The sequence below is a fragment of the Nerophis lumbriciformis genome, linkage group LG27, assembly GCF_033978685.3.
Source record: "Nerophis lumbriciformis linkage group LG27, RoL_Nlum_v2.1, whole genome shotgun sequence".
NCBI classification, from domain to species: Eukaryota; Metazoa; Chordata; class Actinopteri; order Syngnathiformes; family Syngnathidae; genus Nerophis; species Nerophis lumbriciformis.
This window is the reverse complement of record NC_084574.2, coordinates 25,045,754-25,067,500: the sequence shown is the minus strand read 5'-3', so window position 1 is coordinate 25,067,500 and position 21,747 is coordinate 25,045,754. Positions and strand designations below refer to the sequence as shown.

General features: G+C 40.9%; 1 protein-coding gene across 5 annotated transcripts in view; it reads right to left on the bottom strand.

Moving 5' to 3' along the window:
- Positions 1-10,026: 10,026 nt before the first annotated feature.
- Positions 10,027-21,747, bottom strand: part of poll (polymerase (DNA directed), lambda) — a 36,241-nt gene continuing 24,520 nt past the window's right edge. For 3 of the 5 annotated variants that reach the window (XM_061988306.2, XM_061988305.2, XM_061988301.2), the window contains exons 5-10: positions 18,304-18,415; positions 16,626-16,964; positions 15,309-15,482; positions 13,566-13,694; positions 11,218-11,386; positions 10,033-11,135 (exon numbers count right to left, since the gene is read on the bottom strand). In XM_061988306.2, coding sequence (XP_061844290.1) covers positions 10,774-11,135; positions 11,218-11,386; positions 13,566-13,694; positions 15,309-15,482; positions 16,626-16,964; positions 18,304-18,415 — 1,285 coding nt within the window. In that variant the 3' untranslated portion in view covers positions 10,033-10,773. Of the gene's footprint in view, positions 11,136-11,217; positions 11,387-13,565; positions 13,695-15,308; positions 15,483-16,625; positions 16,965-18,303; positions 18,416-21,747 lie in introns of all 5 variants that reach the window. The other 2 variants (XM_061988303.2, XM_072916396.1) reach the window with 2 other exon arrangements.

Sequence of the window (21,747 nt, the reverse complement as noted above, 5' to 3'; positions counted from 1 at the left end):
GAAAATGGCGGATTGCTTCCCGATGTGACGCCACGTTGTGACGTCATCGCTCCGAGAGCGAATATTAGAAAGGCATTTAATTCGCCAAAATTCACCCATTTAGAGTTCGGAAATCGGTTAAAAAAATATATGGTCTTTTTTCTGCAACATCAAGGTATATATTGACGCTTACATAGGTCTGGTGATAATGTTCCCCTTTAATGACATCAGGGCCAGTCGTTTCGCCGAAGTCCGTAACGCTAAGCAAACAGAGTGTCGTCATTAACCCACCACCCTTACAACTGACAACTATACAACAGGGACATAGGGATACCAGTGATGACACATTGCCACATGTTTCCGCTGATCCACAAGCACTCGCGTACCAAACATTAATGGCCAATTAAGAGTCTTTGGGGAGAAAGATATCTGAATATGAAACACAGAAGACACGCACGTATAACGCAACACATATGTACGACTCCATAAACATACCTACTTTGACTGATACACGGCAAGCTCATACATACCTGAGCTGGTACCCAAACACTACATCAAGCCGCTTCTCACGCTCGCCCTAGTAGTATGGTTCCTTTACGAGATATAGCCCTACTTCAGCGTAGATAATTTAAAGTTCACGGGGGTCAGATGGGGGACAGTGTGTCAGATATTAGCTACCATGGACTTTGTAAACAGATAGATGGGCTCAAAGCATGTCATTCTGAAGGTGAAATCATCCAGGGCATCCTCCGTATTGTCAGACCCGGACAGTTCAAAGATATGCTAGTTAACAAGGATGATTACACACTCTGTGAGCTCAGAAGCTTTTTGCGCTCCCACTTAAGTGGAAAAAGTGGAAGTGAGTTGTTCCAGGAGATGATGAGCACCCGGCAGCGTGAGAGTGAAAGTCCCCAACAGTTCCTGTACAGGATGATTGGACTAAAACAGAAAGTGCTATTTGCATCTAGACAAGGTAATATAGACATTGAGTATGAACCTCGTGCAGTGCAGAATGTATTTTTGCACACTATTCTCCAGGGCCTCCTACCCAAATCTAGTGACATTTGCACCGAACTTAAACCACGGTTGTGCAACTGTGCTGTGTCAGATGAAGAACTAATTTAGCATGTGAACCAGGTGTGCGGTGAAGAGAGTGAGAGGCAGCAAAGACTTGCTCACGGATCTCGTCATAAGGTAATACACGCTCACAGTCCCCAACTTGAGATTGATAAGGTCATGGATAAAACATTACGGCATAAGGCAAAGAATAAAAGCAATGTGATAAAGGAACTTAATTCCAAAGTTGATGCCCTGACAAAACTGGTTGAGTGTCTCACAGCTAACCAAACGTTAGAACAACCCTGTAGATGCACAAATGCCAGACCAAGGCCCAGGCAAACAGCAAGACAATATAGCTGCCCCGAGTGTGCTGAAGAAGGCACAATGTTACCATTGTTTCCTATGTAGCGAGGTCGGGCACAGTGCTGTTGGCTGTCTCAAGAGGCCTCCTGTCAAGGGTGCCAACCAACCCCCTGCTGATGTCCACACCATAATGAACAGCAGTCCTTGGAGCCCTACAGAGGTGAAGCCACCAGGGGAGAGACCAGCACATGTAAGAAACATTGGAATGTCCTCTCTTCAGTCCAAAAACAATGAGGTGCGGGAACAAGTAGCCCAGTTAGTAGGGAAGAAATGCAGGGTCAAGTGCAACATTAACAATTTTACAGTTGAATGTTTGCTTGACACAGGTGCTCAAGGGAGTCTTCTTGATCGTAAGTGGGTAGAAACTTACCTTCCCGACCGTAAGCCACGGCCATTAGCAGATCTCATAGGGCGTAAACCTCTAAGTGTGCTCACAGTGAATGGGGAGCCCTTGCCGTATGACGGGTGGGCGTGAAAGTGAGTCTCCCCGATAATAGCGACCCAAACTTATCAATACTGTGGAGCAGAGTTTAAAGGGGTCTCACTCAACAGTCAACTCCTACAAGGCCCTAACCTAACCAACACCTTAGTAGGAGTCCTTCTACGGTTCAGACAATAATTTGTGGCAGTAATGGCAGATATAGAGGCCATGTTCCACCAAGTCAAGGTGGCAGAAGAGCACAGGGATTTTTTGAGATTCCTGTGGTGGCCTGAGGGGGACTTGAAGCAAGATCTTGTGGAACATCGCATGACTGTTCATTTGTTCGGAGCACTTTCGTCACCCAGCTGCTCATGCTTTGCTCTTAGAAAGACCGCTAACGACAACAAGCACAGCTTTCCAGTAGAGGTTATCGACACCATTAACAGGAACTTCTACATGGATGACCTGCTGAAAAGCCTTCCCTCTGATGAGGTTGTTGTCTGCTTGATCCCTGAGCTCAGGTCTGTCTGCCAGAAAGGAGGTTTCAATCTCACAAAATGGATCAGCAATAGCCGGAAGGTGCTTCAAAGCATCCCAGAAGAACACAAATCAAAACCCTGCATGAATTAGATCTGGACAGAGACAAGTTACCAATGGAGAGAGCTTTAGTTTCAGTGGTGCATTGAGACATACACCTTTACCTTCAAGTGTCAAGGAGAAGCCCCGCACAAAGCGCGGCATGCTGTCCATAATCAGTTCTGTCTATGATCCGTTAGGATTCCTAGCACCACTCATACTCCCTGCTAAGCTGTTGTTGCAGAAGTTATGCAGACAGAAGTGTGATTGGGATGACCCGATACCTCAAGCCTTCCAGCACAAGTGTAACAAATGGCTAGCAGACCTTGAGAAAGTGGCAGATTTCAAGATCCATCGTTGTATCCAGCCCAAGAACTTCGGAGGTATTGCAACTGCCCAATTGCATCACTTGTCAGATGCTCCTGAAGATGCCTATGGTACTGTCACATACCTCAAAATGGAAAACACACAGAAAGTAGTTCATGTTGCTTTCTTGTTTGGAAAGGCCCGAGTGGCTCTGCTGAAGCCTGTCACCATACCTCGCCTGGAACTCACAGGGGCCGTCGTCGCTGTTTGAGTGGACAAAATGCTCCAGGCAGAGCTGCACCTTCCTCTGGAAAAATCTGTATTTTGGACAGATAGCACATCAGTTCTAAAGTACATAAAAATGAAGATAAGAGGTTCAAGACATTTGTTGCAAACAGGGTGACAACAATAAGGGACCACACAGATGTGTCACAGTGGCAATACATCCCCACAACAAAAAACCCTGCCTACGATGCTTCAAGAGGATTGAAGGCAGAAGATCTGGTCAAACAGAGGTGGATTGGAAGCCCAATGTTTCTATGGGAGCCTAAGGAAAGCTGGCCAGAAGGGCCGATAGACATCAATGTCTCTGCTGAGGACCCAGAAGTTAAACGCAATCTCATAGTGAATGCAACTGTTGTTAACGATGTGAACGCTACTCATCAACTAATAACTTATTTCTCTGACTGGCAAAGATTGAAGGTTGCAGTTGCCTGGATCCTCAAGCTAAAAAAGGTCTTGCTAAACATGAGTAGGAAAAGAAGACAGCTACAGTCTACACGTACTGTTGGTAATGGATCACTAGTATTGGATGCGCATAAGGAAATGCAGGCTGTGAGAGCTTCACTGGGAAGCCAGAAGTTGTCTCTTGATGATCTCTCAGAAGCAGAGGTATCAATAATTTATTTTTGTCAGCAAGAAAGATTCCACAGCGAAATCACTTTGTTAACCTCTGGGAAACCAGTACAAAAGAGCAGCTCCATCTACAAGCTAGATCCAATTCTAGATGGAGGTCTTCTGAGAGTTGGGGGTCGACTAAACAAAGCAGCTATGCCCGAAGATGTAAGGCATCCCCTCATCTTATCTAAAGACCAACACATCTCCAGCCTTATTCTCTGGCATTTCCACCAACTACTTGGTCATGGAGGAAGGAATCATATACTTTCAACTGTAAGGAAAAGGTTTTGGATCACAAACGCCAATTCTGCGGAGAGGAAGGTCACCACAAAGTGCAGATTCTGCAGACAATACAGAGGAAAGACTGGTGAACAAAAAATGGAGGACCTGCCCACAGAGAGAGTCACTCCAGATCTCCCCCGTTCACAAACGTGGGCGTGGACTATTTTGGCCCCATCAACGTGAAAAGAGGGCGAAGCATCGTAAAGCGTTATGGAGTAATATTCACTTGCATGGCAAGTAGAGCTGTTCATCTGGAAGTGGCTTACTCCCTCGATACAAGCTCATGCATTAACGCTATCAGAAGATTTGTCTGTAGAAGAGGACAAGTTTCCCACATGAGATCCGACAATGGTACCAACTTTGTGGGAACAGAAAGGGAGCTAAGACAGGCCTTGGCTTCCTTTGATCAAGCCCTTATCGAAAGATCTCTAGCACAAAAGGGAATCAAATGGAGTTTCAACCCACCGGCTGCTTCTCATTATGGCGGCATATGGGAGCGCATCATCAGAATGATCAGAAAGATCTTAAGTGCGGTGCTTCGCCAACAAACACTGGACGATGAAGGCTTTCAAACTGTGTTGTGCGAAGTTGAAGCTATACTAAATGATCGCCCCATCCCAAGACCATCGGATGACCCAAATGACCTTGAGGCTCTGACGCCAAATCACTTACTCCTTATGAAAGGAAAACCAGTTCTTCCACCAGGTCTGTTTACAAAGATGGATCTGTATGCAAAAAGAAGATGGAGGCAGAGTCAATATATCGCTGACCTTTTTTGGAAAAGGTGGATTCACAAGTATTTACCGTTGCTATAAGAGCGACAAAAGTGGACAAATGAAAAAAGATGTTTCACACCAGGAGATATTGTCACAGTAGTGGATGCTTCAGCACCAAGAGGAAGTTGGATCCTTGGAAGAATACTGGAAACCTTTCCTGATAGGAAAGGCCTTGTACGTTCAGTTCGTCTGCAAACCAAAACGAGCATAATAGAAAGACCCATAACAAAGATATGCCTTCTATGTGAAGGTATGGAGTAAAATAACTGCATTATTGCAAAAGGGAACATGAAAACCAAAGAAAAAAGGTTTTGTTTTGGTATTATGGCTCTATTTTTATGTATTTATTTTTAATTCAATTGCTCTGTTCATCACGCCAGTAGCAATTAGGAGCTGGTGTGTTAGAGCCATTGTTAGAGCCATTTACTCTTTCTGTCCGTCAAATTCATGACGTCACTAAAGGAGTTGGCTCAAGGCCAAGTGCCAGTCTACTTAGGGAGGGGCTGGGATCTTGCTCAGGTGTTGCTGAGTGGAGGTGCAACAGTTTTTGACTGTGCCAGGCTTTGATTTGTTTGCTCCCGTTTATTTTCCGTTTTTTGTTACAAAGTGAGTTTGATTTACGTGACTAATAAACTAATAAATATTTGTGCTAAACATGGACAAAATTCTGGACATCAATTATTAGCCAGCTGCACATGTCTAAACTAGCTTCAGTTATATTCGGCAACCAGTAGCAGTAAGAGTATAGGACTTTACCGCTACACAGTTCTTAGAGGGCTTTGATTACAAACCCCGATTCCATATGAGTTGGGAAATTGTGTGAGATGTAAATATAAACGGAATACAATGATTTGCAAATCCTTTTCAACCCATATTCAATTGAATGCACTACAAAGACAAGATATTTGATGTTCAAACTCATAAACTTTATTTTTTTTTGCAAATAATAATTAACTTAGAATTTCATGGCTGTAACACGTGCCAAAGTAGTTGGGAAAGGGCATGTTCACCACTGTGTTACATGGCCTTTCCTTTTAACAACACTCAGTAAACGATTGGGAACTGAGGAAACTAATTGTTGAAGCTTTGAAAGTGGAATTCTTTCCCATTCTTGTTTTATGTAGAGCTTCAGTCGTTCAACAATCCGGGGTCTCTGCTGTCGTATTTTACGCTTCATAATGCCTCACACATTTTCGATGGGAGACAGGTCTGGACTGCAGGCGGAACAGGAAAGTACCCGCACTCTTTTTTTACGAAGCCACGCTGTTGTAACACGTGCTGAATGTGGCTTGGCATTGTCTTGCTGAAATAAGCAGGGGCGTCCATGAAAAAGACGGCGCTTAGATGGCAGCATATGTTGTTCCAAAACCTGTATGTACCTTTCAGCATTAATGGTGCCTTTACAGATGTGTAAGTTACCCATGCCTTGGGCACTAATACACCCCCATACCGTCACAGATGCTGGCTTTTGAACTTTGCGTCGATAACAGTCTGGATGGTTCGCTTCCCCTTTGGTCCGGATTACACGATGTCGAATATTTCCAAAAACTATTTGAAATGTGGACTCGTCAGACCACAGAACACTTTTCCACTTTGCATGAGTCCATCTTACATGATCTCGGGCCCAGAGAAGCCAGGGGCATTTCTGGATGTTGTTGATAAATGGCTTTCGCTTTGCATAGTAGAGCTTTAACTTGCACTTACAGATGTAGCGACGAACTGTATTTAGTGTTCCTGAGCCCATGTGGTGATATCCTTTAGAGATTGATGTCGGTTTTTGATACAGTGCCGTCTGAGGGATCGAAGGTCATGGTCATTCAATGTTGGTTTCCGGCCATGCCGCTTACGTGGAGTGATTTCTCCAGATTCTCTGAACCTTCTGATGATATTATGGACTGTAGATGTTGAAATTCCTAAATTTCTTGCAATTGCACTTTGAAAAATGTTGTTCTTAAACTGTTTGACTATTTGCTCACGCAGTTGTGGACAAAGGGGTGTACCTCGCCCCATCCTTTCTTGTGAAAGACTGAGCATTTTTTGGGAAGCTGTTTTTATACCCAATCATGGCCCCCACCTGTTCCCAATTAGCCTGCACACCTGTGGGATGTTCCAAATAAGTCTTTGATGAGCATTCCTCAACTTTATCAGTATTTATTGCCACCTTTCCCAACTTCTTTGTCACCTGTTGCTGACATAAAATTCTAAACTTAATGATTATTTGCAAAAACAAAAATGTTTATCAGTTTGAACATCAAATATGTTGTCCTTGTGGCATGTTCAACTGAATATGGGTTGAAAATGATTTGCAAATCATTGTATTCCGTTTATATTTACATCTAACACAATTTCCCAACTCATATGGAAACGGGGTTTGTACATGGGACATACCTTTTTGGTTTTTCAGATGCTGGACTGTCACCTGTTCGATCTGATTGTAGGACAAGAGTGGGTGCCGATGTCGCTAAGTGAAATACGATCAGTTGCCAAGCAGCTCCTGGTGGCCCTTGGATGCTCTGAGGCATCTCGGTATCCTGCATGCAGACATTAAACCGGACAACATCATGTGTGTAAACAAGGACGACCGGCCTCTCAGGGTAAAGTTAATAGACTTTGGGCTTTCTCTCCCATCAGCCGATGTCCATCTCGGGATGAAGATTCAGCCAAAAGATTAGTTACGGAGCTCCGGAAGCGGCCCTCGGCCTTCCTCTCACTGAGGCTGTAGACATCTCGGGCGTGGGCTGTGTCCTGGCGTTCCTCTACCTAGCTGACAACCACTTCCCTGTTGACTGTGAATACCAGATGATGAAGTGTATGGTGGAGGTTCTGGGTCAACCAGAGGACCACCTGCTCAGTGTTGGGAAACATACAAAGCGCTTCTTCACTAGGGAGGCCAGTGGAGGTCTAAGCTACAGACTGAAGACACCAGAAGAGTATGAAGCAGCCAACCACGTTAAACCTCTGGAGTGGAGTGGCTTCATTAAAACCCCTAGCTGTCTGGACTTCTTGGCCACGTTTTATCCTGGACAGGCTGCTGAGGCGGACGATCGGAAGGCATTTGTGGAGTTGCTGAAATGGATGTTGCACCTTGACGCGGGTCAAAGGATCAATCCCCATCAGGCCTTGCTGCACTCTTTCATTACAATGGCTCACCTGAACATTTCCAACCACCAGAGCATAGACTACTGTTGCACCGCTCGCACCATGATGGAGGGAAAGCCAAAGGAATACCGCAAAAACAAAATATATACAGTCCCATTGTTCAGATCGGGACAGACTCATTCAAGCTTCTAAACCAGCTTCCAATGGCTCCTGCGGGAAATGTTCAAAGAGGACGCATAGACTTTGCTGCCAAATCACCAATTTATTTTCTTGTTTTAGTCCTCCAAAGGATGACTAATTATTGAGTATTCTTTTGTGCTTCATGTTTTTCTAATTATAGTCCAATAATAATGTATTATTAAAGGTTATCTATTAAAATTAGGGCTGTCAAAGTTAATGTGTTAACTCATGCGATTATTTACCAAAAAATCATTGCATTAATCATGTATTTACAGTATGCAGGTTAATCACAGAATTTATTTTGGCAGTACATGCTCCTTCACCTTAACAATAGCTGGTTACCTGAAAGGCAGAGCAGGTTGCTATTCGGCAGAGCCATTCTTGGCCCCACGGGAGGCAATAATTTTGCAGCAAATTCACAGGCATCCTGTTTTAACCGATCATCCTTGAGATGTTCCTAAAGATTGATTTGATGTGGTGAATTCAGTTGGTTGGAGATGATTTGGATCTGTCTACATATAAGGTCCCACACCCAACAGTGCATGACAGACCACAAACTAAACATGAAGTCAAGGGAATTGTCTGTAGACCTCTGAGATAGGCTTGTCTCGAGGCACAAATCTGGGGAAGGGTACAGAAAAATACCTACTGCTTTGAAGGTCCCATTAAGCACAGTGACATCCTTCATCCGTTTAAACGTAGAAATTGGGAGAGAAGAGCTCAGTAAGGGTCACTCTGTCAGAGCAACAACAATCCTCTGTGGAGGCAGGAGAGAGGAGAACCTTAGAGAAGGACAACCATCTCTGTAGTAATCCACCAATCAGGCCTGTATGGTAGATTGGCCAGACAGAAGACATTCCTTAGTACACGTTTCCCAAATAGCATGTAAAAGACTACGACCATGAGAAACACAATTCTCTGGTCTAATGAAACAAAGATTGAACTCTTTGGTGTGACAGGCATCATGTTTGGAGGAAACCAGGCACCGCTCATCACCAGGCCAATACCATTCCTACAATGAAGCATGGTTGTGACAACATCATAATGTGGGGATGTTTTTCAGTGGCAGGAACTGGGACACAAGTCAGGATAGAGGGAAAGATGAATGCAGCAATGTAGAGAGACTTCCTGGATGACAACCTGCTTCAGAGCGCTTTGAACTCAGACTGGAACGTCGGTTCATCTTTCAGCAGGACAAAGACCCTAAGTATACAGCCAAGATATCAAAAAGGAATGGCTTCAGGACACATCTGTAAGTGTCCTTGAGTGGCCCAGCCAAAGCCCAGACTTGAATCCAATGAAACATATCTGGAGAAATCTGAAAATGGCTGTGCACCAAGGTTTCCCATTTAATGTTTCTGTCAATCTACCCCAAGGTAGCTGTGGCTACAAATGTAGCTTACCACCATCAGTGTCAATGCAGAGTGAATGAATGATGGGTTCTTAGTTCTCACTGTGAAGTGCTTTATAAATCCATTATTGTTCCTCAAGGTTCCGTTTTAGGTCCTCTCTTTTTTTATCATTTAGGGCAGGCTATTAAACTAGTGGCCCATGAGTTCAGTTAAAAAAACTTGTGAAGCACTCATATTTTTACAGAAGGTCCTTAAAAACAGTAGGAATACAATAAAAGTACCACAATCAAATGTCTATCGCATAGGACGCTGGTTTTCCGGATTATACAAAATAAGAATAACAGTGAAAGGAGAAGTTTGGCGCCCCGGTCATGAGCTTTCTGTAAATGTGTCCTTTAAACAATTTAGTACAATATTCCCGCTCTGTGGTCAGTGATACATATGTCAGTGCAAATATACGATACTTAAGATAAAACTGTAAGCAAGCTTTGAACAAATAAATGTAATGCAACATTTAAATGTTACTGTTTAACTTTCTGACAATAAAAAATATTGGGGTCTTTTTTAAAGTTATTTCAAATTTAACATGCGTGTAATTTACATCAAAATATTGGAGTCTTGTAATTTACTGTGATTAATCACATTTAATCAAAATGCAAATATGTGATTAATGTGATAAAATATTTTTAATTGACAACACTAATGAAAATATAATACATAAATGACATACTTTGGTTTGAGAAGGATGAGGAGGCAACACTCACTGCTAGACGTGCTTTTGTGGTTCTAGAAGCCCAAGTAACAACTTGAATGCACATCAGACAAGTCGAAGGGGAATGCAGGAAGAAGTGTTGCCTGGCAACAGCAGCAGTAATGTATTTGACAAGCATCAGGAGCCTCAGATGGTCAAAGGGTGAATTAGCAGGCAGCCAGGGTAAAGTCCTAATGAGGGAATCACTTTTACACATGAACATGATTGTCTTTACAAACCATTGTATGACAAAAAGTGTCACATAAACATTTAAAACCATACTATTCTTAGCCACATTTTAAGGCAAATAAACATCCCTTTGTACCTACCATATACTGTGTGACACTTTTCAGTGTACTGAGCTGTTAAAGGGATTAGAACAGTCACTTCAAGGGGACAAAGAGAAATATTTAGCAAAAAATAGTGTTTGTATTAAATATTCCACTTTGATTTCATGTACTTTGTTTAAAATATTTTATTAGTGACAGGTTCCATGATTTAAGATTGTGTTCATTGTATTAGCTGAGTAAAATAGTGTGCAAATAAAAACAATCTATTTTTTCATGTGCATGTTCATTAAGCTTGAGTACCAAACTTTCTGAAGCAAGTTTTTTTCCATGTGTGCATGATGACAGTGTAAAAAAGCAGACAAATCCGCTAGAGGCAGACAATATTATAGGTGGCGCTAGAATCAACAATCTGTTGTGAAGAGTTCAAATGTCCCAGAAACCATCACCAGTCCCTTTCACCAGGCTCTCTGTATGGTATACCCAACAGATTAAACACATCCTTCTCTGTAAGTGTAGGTAGAGGTGTGCCAGCATGCACCTTGGCGCTACCTTGGCGTACTACACTTTTGTTAAGCGAATGCTCTGACAAGCTCATATTTTTGGTTTTCGCCAGGGCTCTCATTGAGCGATTAAAGTGTGCAGAGCCTGTAAAATACATTAGAGAACAGGCAAACTCTTGATAGGGCACCACAATAATGTCCAACCTACGATGGCGGCGGTCTGGTCCTGGCAGACGACACACACCCATGTATTTCTTCTGATCTCCATTTTCCTCATGGCTCACCAGGTCATCAGTCAAAAAGCCTGCATGGAAAAATTCAACATGATTTGAGTGTATTTCGTTGGACGAGAAAATGTTGTACTTGTTAAATGTGACAGAACATACCGCTGTCATGGAGGACCTGAAGCACTTTGTTAAAAATACCCCTGTGGGACTTCCCATCAGGGTGTGATATCAGAACATCAACATCTCCACATGTGGTCTTCCCTCGGCGGTAGGAGCCACAAGCCATTGCCACAAGGCCGGAATCTATACCCAGGGCCGCATCCCTTACCTGCATATCCCAGAAATACACATACAAGAGTCACTATTTATATGAATAAAAGTAAGACACATGGCCAATTGAAAATTAAAGATTATATGAAACTCTTTAAGGGTAGCCTTCCATTTTTCCTACAATATTTGGGATCTGGGGGATTTTTTTATCCATTATCTGGCAAAGGGGTACCCTAAGTAAGGCCATCAGGCCAAGTTGAAAAATTGTGGCTTGCCAAATTTAATACATATTCATATTGCGCTTTTTGACGTTCACACAAGGCTTACTAATTGCCATCAAACGTGATGATCTCCATTGCCTTACATATGGCGATATGGGGCTAAACAACGGATGACACAGGACCAATACATACACTTTTCAACAGCATTTTACACATCAAGTCATGGATGACAGTGCATTTCCTACAGCTCAACCAGCACAAAACATAGGTTTTAGTTATAGGTCTTGAAGGCTAGAAAGAGAAACCTTTACAAAAATTACTAGTTTTCAAACCATTTTATTAGATTTATTGACTTGGAGCTGACTTTTATCCCACATTACAAAAACAGTACAAAAATGTTTTTATCATTTGAAGAACATAGTCCGAAGAACATAGTCCGCCCATTTATTATTATTTTATTTTTCCATATCTAAAATTGTGTTGACGTTTGGGGAAATGTTTATAAAACAAATATAGACCCAATAATTAAACTTCAAAAAAGGGTAATTAGAATAATACACAAAGCGTGATACCATGAACCTACCAATCCATTATTCATAAGTTTTAATGTGTTAACATTTTCAGATATTGTGTTTTTAAAAACAATGGAAATTGTGTTTCGAATAAAGAACAACAGCCTTCCAGCTTGTATTCTTAGGTTATTTAAATTAAGAGGAGAAAACTATAATTTACGGGGGATATTGATTTTTGAAATATGTAAAGTAAGAACGAATATAAAATACAAATGTATTTCAGTTTTAGGAGTTAAATGGTGGAACAAGCTCAGTGATGAGTTGAAGACATGTAGTTCTTTGTTAAGGTTTAAAAAGCCTTAAAAGGTGAAATAATGGAAAATTATCAAATATAGCGACGATTAATTTCATCCCAATGATTTTTTGAACGTTGATGTTCCAGGCAATCTAATTTTCAGGGAATGTATAGGATAGGCAAATATAAGCCTTGACTTCAGCCTATTCCTTTTTCGGTCATTCTTTTTCTTTTTGTGTGTGTATGTGTATGATTGTTAATATGTCTAATCCGCACTGTTAAATTGATCACACAAAATAGTTGATTATGTGACCGAAACAAACTAAATTAAAAAAAAATAATAGTATCTCTCAGGCCAACACGGAGGTACTAATGCATGCTTTTTTTCTGTTGTTTAGATTATAGTAATATGCTTTTATTCTCACTTTTTTATGTTTTTATTTATTTACAAATGTATTATTTATATTTACTTATATTTCAACATATAATTTATATTATTATTTTAGATTTTTTAGTTATTCTCCAGTGTGGACGCATCAAAGGTGGCGTTTTTCTAAAACCTCAGTGTCATAAACAAGGGTGCCTTCTGCAAGTTAATTACTGAGAGGTAAACCTATTAAATCATCACATGACACTTGCACATGCTGCATAGTCATCTATCTGTTCCAGACATCCAGAAAAATTCATTTTTATGGAGAATAATTATAGCTTTACATGCACAAAACATTGCAAAGTAAATATTCACGACAAATTAAATGGAAGAATGAACATTTGACATTACTTCCACATTTATTGAAAACTCTTTTTGGGGAAAACCACAAGGAGCACACAAGAAGTAGAGGAGGGGAAAGCTACGTAGATACCATCTTCGTATTTTACTATGGATTCTTTCTTGAATTCCATAGTGTTTCTCACCTTCTTCATCAAAAGTGCTGGCACACGCAACTTTCTTTGGCCCCAAACCGATTTATTTGTGACGCGCAAAGTTTGGCTGTAATGATAACAGAGACAACCGAGGTGTGACTGTATCTGGCTAATTTAAGACAAGTATTAAAGAGTTCATTTTCCCCTCTGAGATGGTTTGTTGTGTGGCCTATTTCTCACATTTTAAAGAAAAGCTCACCGTTTTTTTCCCCAAACATGAACTTTTTGCTTTGAGATGTTTGGGAGTCAGAATGCTAACTGTTGAAGACAAAGAAAGCGACGTACCACTTTCTCAATGGCTGCAGCTTCTTCCCTGGGCATTCTGTCCAGAAAGTCGTCATAGTGCTTGAGTCCTATTTTCTGAGAATGGCTTAAGTGGGCTTTGGTGCGAACATCCTCCAAAGTACGGAATCCCTACCAAATCAAGTATTAGACAAACACAGTACAAACACATGTTCAATAGAAGGCTCTAAATCAGTGTTTCTTAACCATAGGGACGGGGCCCATTGATCAGAGCAGTGCATTGCTTGGATTCAAAATGACGTCACGTCCGGCTCATTGAATTAAGAGTGGTGGTCAAGCCAGCGTCTGTTCTCAATGGGTACTAAGCTCCATTTAGCCTTTCTCAAAGAAAAATGCCCTATGCTTGCGTTGTTTTCAGCTGTACGAACCGTTTGAATCGCAAAGAGGATAAATGTTTCATCAGAGTTCCTCGAGAGGTAATCAAGAATGGCGGAAAAGTGCAAGATTTTATGAAAAAAGACGACAAAAGTACCACTCACACCAAAGAGAGCAGAGCCGAAGAATGCACGGGTTTGCGGTAACTACTCTATTAAAGGTTTGTTTGATATACTTTTAACGTTTAGTGTTTCCTATTTAAGTATTATATTGATATTATTTGTATTTTTAAAACAAATGTTTACTACCAGTGTTCCGTAAAGCACCGTGTCGCAGTGGAAGAATGGCCGTGCGCGACCCGAGGGTCCCTGGTTCAATCCCCACCTAGTACCAACCTCGTCATGTCCGTTGTGTCCTGAGCAAGACACTTCACCCTTGCTCCTGATGGGTGCTGGTTAGCGCCTTGCATGGCAGCTCCCTCCATCAGTGTGTGAATGTGTGTGTGAATGGGTAAATGTGGAAGTAGTGTCAAAGCGCTTTGAGTACCTTGAAGGTAGAAAAGCGCTATACAAGTACAACCCATTTATCATTTATTTATAACTCAGTGAATTTAAATAAAATATATCAAATGTGAGCAAAACCTAAAAGAGTTAAGCATTTACCAAATACAACGATTATAAATGAAGCTTTAGGCACATACACAATGTTGACATCTATAGTTATATTTTGATAAAGATGGGGAAAAACACGCATACTCGTAAAGAAGTCTGGAGCTAAAGTCCTGCAGAAGTTTCTTAAGCGCAAACATGTATGCATGCATGTTCGAAATAAACTCAACATTATGACTAAAGTGGTGAAGCTGTATTTTCATTTGCACTAAAATTTTATTGACAGTTTGAAAAATACATGCATTATTAATTTTGTTAATTTATTTTAGCACCACATACAGTAAGTGTATGTAAATCTATTGTTCTTATTCAGTATATTTTGTTAGTACTTATTTTTCTAATAATCCTGACCTAAGCTTAATGTTTATGTGTTTAACTAATACTATTTGTGATTAACACATGGTTTCATATCATTAGACAAGGTTGTAAACGGTAAGTAGGTTAGACATAATTATTAAATACTATTAAAATCAAGAGTAAATTTACTAATTCAGTAGTAATATTTGAGTGGGCCATGGGCGCCTCTGTAGTGGAAATGTTAAGTTGCGACGTCCAAAAGTTTAAGAACCCCTGCTCTAAAATGCCTGTAAGTGTGAATTGCAGCGTGAATGATTGTTACTTTGTGCCAGTCCTCCAACTGACCCAAAATCAGTCGCCAACCTGTGTCAGCGGGGATAAACTTGTTCAGCCTGCCATGAACAAGAAGCATGGCATCTGAATTGATGAAGAAAGGATGTTTTACCTGTTGGTACCACAGTTGTGCTGTCTTGGTTCCTGCACCCCAGATGTTTGTGAAAAGCTCCAATACTGGCACAGCCTCCCCAATGTGATCTAGTTTGCGCAGATGACCGCTTTCCATAATTTCATCTATTTTGTCCGCCATGCGCTTGCCAATTCCTGGTATAAGACACGCCTCCTGACACATAGAAAAATAAATATGAGACTTTGAGAGAACAATTGCCTTGTGTGTGGAGGAAACAATTACTGTCCTACTAATCAATGTATAGTAAGACTATAAACACATAGCATTTAAAAAATCAACAATGACCTGTTTAGACTAGAGCTGTAAAAAATAACGAGTTAACTTGTGAATAATCACAAAAAAATGATTGGATTAGTCATGTAAATACACAGAATAATCACACAATTTTTTTGACCACATGTGCTCCTTTACTTTAACAGTCAATGGTTACCTGAAAGGTTGTTATTTGGCCAGTGATCAGATCAATGCATACATCAGTGCAAAGACGAATGAGGAGACTCCGACTGCAAATTTCACTTCAAAATACACCCGACTGGACTTTAGATAAAACTGTTAGCAAGTTTTGGTCAAATAAATGACGTGCATTCAAGAAAAACATTTTAAAACTGTTCTGACAATAAAATGCATGTGTCAAAATATTTTTTTTTGAAGTATTATGCAAGCGAGTAATAACCTGTGAATAATCATGATTAGCCCAAATTTGAGCGTGATTAATCGGACTATTTTCTTTAATCATGTTTAATACCTGCCTGCCAGAAAATAATTGCAAAAATTAATATTTTATGAATCAGAACTAGATGTCCTATTTTCCCTCCAATCAAGAAAAGAAGAAAAATCAATACATTTTGTCATTACATAAAATTCAGCGAGTTATAAAAAGTTTAATGACATGAAGAAAATACATTTCATATTAAAGAAGTCAATTTTACATTTTCATTTTTCATTATTTCCAATGATCATTCAAAATGCTTATTTTGTTTGCTGTCATTGTTTTACATTATATCTGCACTACAGTATTACAATAGAGTATATTCATTCTGTTGTATATTTAATATATTCCTATTAACCTATGTTATTCATAAACTACTCTATTTAAATTACTATATACATACTATTGTACTTGTGGTACTCATTGGGCTAAAACTGGGACCTTGGATACTAATTTTTGTGCAATTTCATGTGTGCTGGTATGCCAATACAGTTCCTTGAATCATTGAATTCGTACCCATGTATGAATATCCAGCCCACTGACGAACCTATGACACAAACCTATCCACTGCATCTACTTGAGCTTACCTGATAGGATGTAACGGTCTTGTGATAGCTCTTCAGTGCATTGACAGCCTTGGAGTAGCTCAGTGCCCTCCACTTGTCCCCCTGGTGTGTATAAGCCTTGGCCAGCAGCTCGAGTTTGTCAGTGAGGTGTTTGTTGAAGTTATTACTTTTGGATTGAGAAGACTGGGCACAGACCCACTTCCCTGACACCACCGTATGTGTGGCAGTGTCAGGACCAGGATCAAGGCTGAGCCCAGGAGTCTCATCTTTTGGGTGCTGGCCAGTGATTAGAGCTTCCAGGTGTATCTGAGAGACACCGTCATCTTCTCCTCGCACCACTTCTTTTTTGTCTGCTCCACCCTGAAAATGAATAACAATATTATAAAGTGGCACTGACAACACAAACGTGACAATTGTAAATGTAATTACTGACAGGGATGGGCGATATGGCCCCAAATCTATTTTGTGATATATGTTGCAGCCTCTTGCAATAACGATGTATATCACAATATATCATTTGACATATAAATGATAATAGAACTATTTCAAAACAAGTTAGAAAGGCTCCTGAGTTAGCTGCTGAAGTATGCCTTCACATATTGCGTCTTTTCCAGTTGTATTATTTAGTCAAAGCTGTTATTAATCTACTTATTAGGGCAATTTACTATAAATAGCTGGTTACATTTAGTTGTAACATGATTCTAGCTACACTTTTTCTTCTGTTGTTTGGATACTTTGGATTAGTATTGGGTGATACTACAAATGTAGGTATCGACTCAATGCCAAGTAGTTACAGAGGCAGCATTGGTCATACCAATGCCGATACTGAACATTTTCAAGATCATTGAATGATTCAATTTTTGACCACACTTCTAATCAGACAAAAACACAGAACAATGGTGTAACAATATCAATTAGATATTTAAAACATTTTCTGCTGTTGGCTTTGTGGTAAATCATTTGGATTTTCCCCTTAAAGCCCTCCTGTGTCCAGGGACTTATTTTCTGAGTTTGTAAACAATAACAAAAACACAATCTTTTTTTTTTTATAATCTTTTTTTATTTATTTACCCACATTAGTATCGACCTATAGTGGTACTGTAATTGGTATCGTTACTTTCGATATTTGTACCGATCCGGCGAGTTCTGCTCACATTCAAGAGCTCGAGCTTGCGGTTAGCATATCCTCCTACGGTGTGTAGTGTAGCTAGTCCTTGTTCTTCATTGATAATAATACTAGTAACAAACTGTTTATTTGCTGCAATAGAGGCGAGGATCAGCGATTTAGAAGCTGCACTGTGGAGGGATGTTAGCAGCCAGTGAGGACGCTACATTGCCTTGAGGATGCACTCATTCGCTTGTCGCTGTCAAATTTGCAGGACACTGCTCGAATGTGCCATCAACATGCATTATCACGCTATAACAACAGTATTAAAAGCTCTTTCGGCGGCAGCCACATTTATGTCGTATACCATGTAACCCTATGGCAAATGTATTCATATTTTTCGGTACGGAATCTTTGGTGTAATGCATAATTCCAACATTAAAAGTGAAAGACAGAAAGTGTTTTGTGTGTCATGCATTTCCTTTACAAGCGCTCATAGAAGACGGCAAACCCCTGCAACCCACCACCACAAATAGAGTACAGTCCTGTGGTTAACACTTTTATGGTTTTTCTACAAATGTAATAGCCACCAACCGTGTCTATTTTCTCTTCTTCCTTGCTTTGATCACACTCTGGCTTTACAGTAATTTCAGCTGTGGGTTTGTCGTCCAACAAATGGTTATTTTCTTGTGGAGTCTCAAGATCGCTAGAAATAGAAAGGATACAACAATATGTGTATAAATATATATATACACAGTACAGGCCAAAAGTTTGAATACACCTTCTCATTCAATGCGTTTTCTTTATTTTCATGACTATTTACATTGTAGATTGTCAAACGGTTTTCACTTCACAGGTGAATGCCAAGAGTGTGCAAAGCAGGGTGGAGAAACTAGAATATAAAACATGTTTTCAGTTATTTCAACTTTTTTTGTAAAGTACATAACTCCACATGTGTTCATTCATAGTTTTGATGCCTTCAGTGACAATCTACAATGTAAATAGTCATGGAAATAAAGATAACACATTGAATGAGGAGAAGGTGTGTCCAAACATTTGGCCTGTACTAATATATATATATATATATATATATATATGTCTTAATAAGGTTATCCAAAAAATAGTGCTCGATACCGTAGTAGAGCGCAATATATGTATGTGTGGGAAAAAAATCACAAGACTATTTCATCTCTACAGGCCTGTTTCATGAGGGGGGGGTACCCTCAATCATCAGGAGATTTTAATGGGAGCATTTGCATACTATGGTTTATATAGGGCACAGAGTGGGTGGGTACAGGCTGGCGTAGGGGCGTGGTGATTGGCTCATGTGTTACCTAGGAGGTGTTTCCGTCTATGGCGGCATGCTGTTACAATTTCGCTGCGCTTGTTGAGGGATGACAGGTCTGGACGGTAAATAATAAACAGTTTCTCTTTCAAGCATAGGTTGCATCTTTTATTACCACTATTGTAAGGTGTGCTGGGAGTTTCCTCCTCTCCCAGCTCGCTAGCCTCAATCTGAACCTTGGTATTTACCGTGATGACGGACTGGTAGTGTGTCGCGCCTCGCCAAGGAGCAGCGAGAATACCAAGAAGCGCATATGCCAAATTTTCAAAGAGAACGGCCTACGGATCACGATTGAAGCCAACAAGCAAACCGTCAACTTCCTTGACGTCACTTTCAACCTGAGAAATAACAGCTACCAACCATTCACGAAACCCAACACAACACTCCAATACGTGCACCATGACAGCAACCATCCACCCACCACCACGAAAAGAATACCTACCGGAATCAATAAAAGGCTATCGATGCTGTCATCTAGCAAAGCTGAATTTGACCAAGCAACCCCCCCGTACCAAAAAGCCCTTGATGAAAGCGGATACAATTTCACCCTCACCTATGAACCCACGCCAGGAAACCAGCCAAAAAAGAACAGAAAACGAAACGACATCATCTGGTACAACCCCCCATACAGCAAAAACGTCTCAACTAACATTGGACACAAATTCCTCAATCTGATTGACAAACACTTTCCCAAAGACAACACCCTAAGAAAAGTATTCAACAAGAACAACATTAAATTGAGCTACAGCTGCATGAACAATATACGACAAATCATCTCAAACCACAACAAAACAATTGCAAATGAGCCGTCGGCCCCCGGACAGAGCGACTCCAAAACCAACAAAGGCTGTAACTGTCGAAAGAAACCTGATTGCCCTCTCAACGGGGGGTGCTTACAAACATCAGTTGTCTACCAATCTAAGGTAATACGCAAGGACATTAACACATCCGACACATATGTAGGATTAACCGAGGGAGAATTCAAAACCAGATGGAACAATCACAAGGCTTCTTTCAGGAACCAAAACCTGCGAAATACCACAGAACTCAGCAAACACATTTGGGACCTCAAAGACAATAATGTTGAATATTCAATAACATGGCAAATTCTTGCATCCAGCACACCTTACAATAGTGGTAATAAAAGATGTAACCTATGCTTGAAAGAGAAACTGTTTATTATTTACCGTCCAGACCTGTCATCCCTCAACAAGCGCAGCGAAATTGTAACAGCATGCCGCCATAGACGGAAACACCTCCTAGGTAACACATGGGCCAATCACCACACCCCTACGCCAGCCTGTACCCACCCACTCTGTGCCCTATATAAACCATGGTATGCGAATGCTCCCATTAAAATCTCCTGATGATTGAGGGTACCCCCCTCATGAAACAGGCCTGTAGAGATGAAATAGTCTTGTGATTTTTTTCCCACACATACATATATATATATACACACACACACACACACACAGGTAAAAGCCAGTAAATTAGAATATTTTGAAAAACTTGATTTATTTCAGTAATTGCATTCAAAAGGTGTAACTTGTACATTATATTTATTCATTGCACACAGACTGATGCATTCAAATGTTTATTTCATTTAATTTTGATGATTTGAAGTGGCAACAAATGAAAATCCAAAATTCCGTGTGTCACAAAATTAGAATATTACTTAAGGCTAATACAAAAAAGGGATTTTTAGAAATGTTGGCCAACTGAAAAGTATGAAAATGAAAAATATGAGCATGTACAATACTCAATACTTGGTTGGAGCTCCTTTTGCCTCAATTACTGCGTTAATGCGGCGTGGCATGGAGTCGATGAGTTTCTGGCACTGCTCAGGTGTTATGAGAGCCCAGGTTGCTCTGATAGTGGCCTTCAACTCTTCTGCGTTTTTGGGTCTGGCATTCTGCATCTTCCTTTTCACAATACCCCACAGATTTTCTATGGGGCTAAGGTCAGGGGAGTTGGCGGGCCAATTTAGAACAGAAATACCATGGTCCGTAAACCAGGCACGGGTAGATTTTGCGCTGTGTGCAGGTGCCAAGTCCTGTTGGAACTTGAAATCTCCATCTCCATAGAGCAGGTCAGCAGCAGGAAGCATGAAGTGCTCTAAAACTTGCTGGTAGACGGCTGCGTTGACCCTGGATCTCAGGAAACAGAGTGGACCGACACCAGCAGATGACATGGCACCCCAAACCATCACCCAACCATGCAAATTTTGCATTTCCTTTGGAAATCGAGGTCCCAGAGTCTGGAGGAAGACAGGAGAGGCACAGGATCCACGTTGCCTGAAGTCTAGTGTAAAGTGTCCACCATCAGTGATGGTTTGGGGTGTCATGTCATCTGCTGGTGTCGGTCCACTCTGTTTCCTGAGATCCAGGGTCAACGCAGCCGTCTACCAGCACGTTTTAGAGCACTTCATGCTTCCTGCTGCTGACCTGCTCTATGGAGATGGAAATTTCAAGTTCCAACAGGACTTGGCGCCTGCACACAGCGCAAAATCTACCCGTGCCTGGTTTACGGACCATGGTATTTCTGTTCTAAATTGGCCCGCCAACTCCCCTGACCTTAGCCCCATAGAAAATCTGTGGGGTATTGTGAAAAGGAAGATGCAGAATGCCAGACCCAAAAACGCAGAAGAGTTGAAGGCCACTATCAGAGCAACCTGGGCTCTCATAACACCTGAG